General features: G+C 43.4%; 1 protein-coding gene across 1 annotated transcript; it reads right to left on the reverse strand.

Annotated features, from left to right (window-relative positions):
* Positions 1 to 288: 288 nt before the first annotated feature.
* On the reverse strand, positions 289 to 2,419 carry LOC147441481 (MFS-type transporter clz9-like). The gene is made up of 2 exons (XM_086483437.1): positions 2,345 to 2,419; positions 289 to 1,227 (listed from the first exon to the last, which is right to left on the reverse strand). The coding sequence occupies exons 1-2, from the start codon at positions 2,417 to 2,419 to the stop codon at positions 289 to 291; spliced, it is 1,014 nt and encodes a 337-aa protein (XP_086339563.1).
* Between the last annotated feature and the right edge of the window lie 1,467 nt (positions 2,420 to 3,886).

The raw sequence follows: 3,886 nt of genomic DNA on the forward strand, positions 1-3,886 counted from the left end.
ATTCGCTTTGATCACACAACAAACTTGGTACAACAGTTCTTCTAACCTGTGCTTCTTGTGTGTTACTTACCATCGAATGTAGTGCTAGAATAGCTTCATCCTCTATACCTCCTTGAGGTGGGGTGCTTGGGACTTGTGAGAGGATTTCATCTTCTTGATTTGTCGTTTCATGTATGATTTGTATATTGTTGCATGGCATGCCCTCAAATTTTATTGCTCAAGCATCAAGGGGCCAAATTCCTCTTGCACGGAAACTTGCCTTAATGTTTGACTCTGTTAAAGACATTTTTAGAGCACTTGCCACAATGGTTGCAAGCTTTCTCTTGCTTGCTTGGCTGGATGCTGTCCGTTGCTGCCATATTGCCCTCTCTTTTCGAAAATTGTCTTTAATGATTTGAAGACGGAGACATCCAAGGGCTGTAGCTTGTGTGATGTATGGGCAGGTAAAGTGATAAAATCTATGCCAGCTTCATGTGCTCTCGCCACAACTTCGAGGGAAACATGGCTTCCATGACCATCAAGTATTAAAAGATGTCTGTTATCAAATCCAATGTCTTGCATGATGAACTTTTGTAAGTGCTCTAGCCAAGCTTGGAAGAGCTCGCCGGTCATCCATGCTTTCTTTTGCATGGCCATTGCAGCCCCTGGTTCGCAATCTTCGATGTAGTTGTTGTTTAGTCTACTCCCCTTGAATATATAATATGAAGGGATTGCATGGCCATCTGCATTAACACAGCATAAAACTGTCATCCATTCTCGAGAATCACATGTGATTCCATACACTGATTTGGTTCCCTTCTTTGCAAGGATCTTCATGCCTTTGTCCCTTGACCCTTGAAACCCGGTCTCATCTGCATTCCAGATATTAGAAGGTGGGTACTTATTTTCATCATAAAGCGCCTTAAGATTCTTGTGAAGAGTCTCGACAATTTCTGGCCGAAACCTTATTGCTCTGGACTGATCTAGACCTTCATTGACACGGAAAACAAGTTGTGGATGCTGGCGTCGAAACCCTTCCCACCACCTCCTTCCAGGAATTCCATTCGTGAAGAGAGTGTGTCTTGTTTGACAAATCTCTACCACCTTTAGCTTAACATCCAAGATGGAGACACCATGCCTTGATTCGCACTTTTGAAATATCCATTGTAGTAGTGCTTCTTCTTCGTCAAAGGTGAGTGCGGTTTCCGGCCCTCTCGCTCTTTTGTGATTGTCCTTCTTCCCAGTTTGCTATTGCAGATTTGTTCATGCCAAATTGCATGGAGCATTTTTGCGAAGAAAGTCCTTGTTCCCGTGCTAACAGAGCTTTTTCCATGTCCTTCTCTGTCCAAGATAGCTTTGCACGCTTTTGTTTCTTGGTGGATGGTTTTGGAGTGGAGTCCTCAGGTTGTTGGCTTTGTAAAACGATGCTTGGTTTGGGAAATGTAGCTTTTGCTTGGAGTGCAAGAGGAGGCTTCTTAGACTTCTTTTGTCCATTGGTTCTTCCCTTCTTGATGCCATGAGTTTGCTTAAAGGAGGACGAAATATGTAAAGTTTTGCTTGCTGCTGCACATGCTTTGCCTTTTTTGATTTTCCTTGTGCCTCTTACCATAGCCTAAATGAAAATATGAAACTGAATATGTAACTGAATATGAAGTTAGTTTGAAGTAAGGGTGATGGACAACACATGTGAAACAATTTGAATATGAATGATACTAAAGACTCTTAAAAATCTTACTTGTATTGTTGGAAATCAATCGTTGCTGCTCTCGAGTAGGTGGGAGTATTCTTTCACAGAAAATTCTCTTTGGGGGAGGCAGAGCGGCCTTCTCTGGGCTGACACTTCGCTTCGCAAGTACTGGTAAGCCTTGTTACTTGGTAAGCCTCCAAACAAGGCCCATACAATGAGCCACTTGGACCAATCACCACCTTACGCTAATAATAATAATAATAATAATAATAATAATCAAAGCCAACTTTGCTTTTTATGGTTGCTCGCTTTTCACTGCCTATGTAGAGCGACGACGTCGACAAGTATGGTGGACTATGGAGCCCTGTGCAATATCGTGCAAGGCAATGGAGAGACATAGTGTGCACATGCATGAACGCAGTTGATCGATCCAAAAAGTGCGCACATGCAATCCGATGGGATCGTAGAAGCACCTAACACAGTCCTGATAAATCTACAAGGGATATAGAGAAACGTGCAGATCAAGATGACGCAGAGGGCTACCAGCCAATGAACACAACCCCCTCCATCGAAAATGCAGGCACTCCCAAACATTCACAAGCAACAAAACGTGGGAGTCAAGAGTTTCTTTGCATCAATAACGTGGACTCTTTGTAATTAGTAGGAGATGAGACTCACATAGAAGAGAAACTTTGCAAGAATGAGCACAAGGTAGTCCAGCCTATTTGCTTTGTTGCTCGGAACGTAGAGCATTTAGATAAGTGCAGGGGAATACTGATGAAGCGCATGTGCATAGTACAAGAGAGGCGATGATGACGGCATGCGAGCGTCTCTTCTACTGGCCGTGTTTGCGAATGTGGCTAGCTGAGGATCAGGTTATGGAGGGCTGCCCAATATGCTACCGAGCGGTGCACCTGTTTCCCCTTATCCCCATGTCTCTCCAGGCACCGACGTCAGCGGCAAAGCTCAAAGCAACAGCAGCACTTTCAAAACCCAACTTCTTGTGTCAACGCTGCCACAGCAAGCCACAAGCTTCAAATTCCATCATCCTCTCCACTTGCAGCCATGTCTATTGTTGGCCCTGTCTCTATCCACTCCTCTCCACAACCAACTATTCTCTGTCCAAGTGTTGCATCCCCTTTTGTTGCAACTCTGCTTGCAAGGCAACTCCCATCTTCCACGCAGGAGGAGGCACTGCTGCTACTGCTAGCGATGGTGATGATGATGATTAGGATGAGGATGAGAATGAGGATGATAATACCCATCCTAAACCTCCACTTAGATTACCCTCTCTCACCCTCCTCTTCAACTCATTTCTCCCCAAGTCCTCCCCCTAATCTGCAGCCATCGTTCGCGCGTCCCTAGTCCACAATCCAACGAAAGACAGAGGAGGCAGAAACAAACCTTTGTAGCATGGGGGGAAGTAATTGAAGGAGAACCAAAGATTTGCAAAACGAGCTTGAGCATGAGGCTAACAAAAGTAAGCATTCAGCTCTTCCTTAGGCTTTATGAGGAACAACATAGAAGCATTGGTGATGATAGACATAATATCATAAGTGAATGCAAACATCAACAATATTCAAGGGCCCTTGGAGTAACATGTTGTGCTTGGAAATTCTTTGTTCGATATGCATGCCAACTTTAATGGTGCCTTTAGAAAAGAACAAAAGTGTGTACCTTGGCACATGCCCCCCCGATGAGAACTCCATGGATGCATCAGAGAGAACTTTAATGGTGCCCTTACAATACAAAGTTAATATAGATTGAACTAAGAACTCATCACTACAATAAACCCTACATTGTCTATGATGTAGATCATAAAGTTACCTCTACTTTGTTTTAAGTTGAATCTATCTCCTACATCTTTTGTATTTGTCTTGACGCGTGTTTTGTGTTTGACAAAGAGGACATATATTCACAACAGTGCATGTTTCAATTGCACAAGCACACCGACAACACTGCAAGGTCCGTTATCTGCCTTCAATTCTCCATGCATATGTGTTTTCTTGGCGCAACACATAAATGCTACAAGGCAGGGCATGGCTTCCGTTTCTTATAGTTTTTGGAGAGACCACATTGCCAACTCTCCACCATACTTTTGTATGGCACTTCTGCATGGCGTGCACTATATTTTTAGCATTTTCACTCTCTGACGGTTCATTACAAGGAAAAATGTTTAACTATTCACATTGCTTTTATGTAGCTTGACTCAAACATTGT

Source organism: Adiantum capillus-veneris, chromosome 15, assembly GCF_014529385.1.
Source record: "Adiantum capillus-veneris isolate H3 chromosome 15, ASM1452938v2, whole genome shotgun sequence".
Classification (NCBI taxonomy): domain Eukaryota; kingdom Viridiplantae; phylum Streptophyta; class Polypodiopsida; order Polypodiales; family Pteridaceae; genus Adiantum; species Adiantum capillus-veneris.

Coding starts and splice junctions, on each gene's coding strand:
- LOC147441481 (XM_086483437.1), bottom strand. CDS start 2,419: ATGCTCTACGTTCCGAGCAACAAAGCAAATAGGCTGGACTACCTTGTG. Junction 1,228..2,344: donor TTGCAAAGTTTCTCTTCTAT/GTGAGTCTCATC, acceptor AATCTGCAATAG/CAAACTGGGAAGAAGGACAA.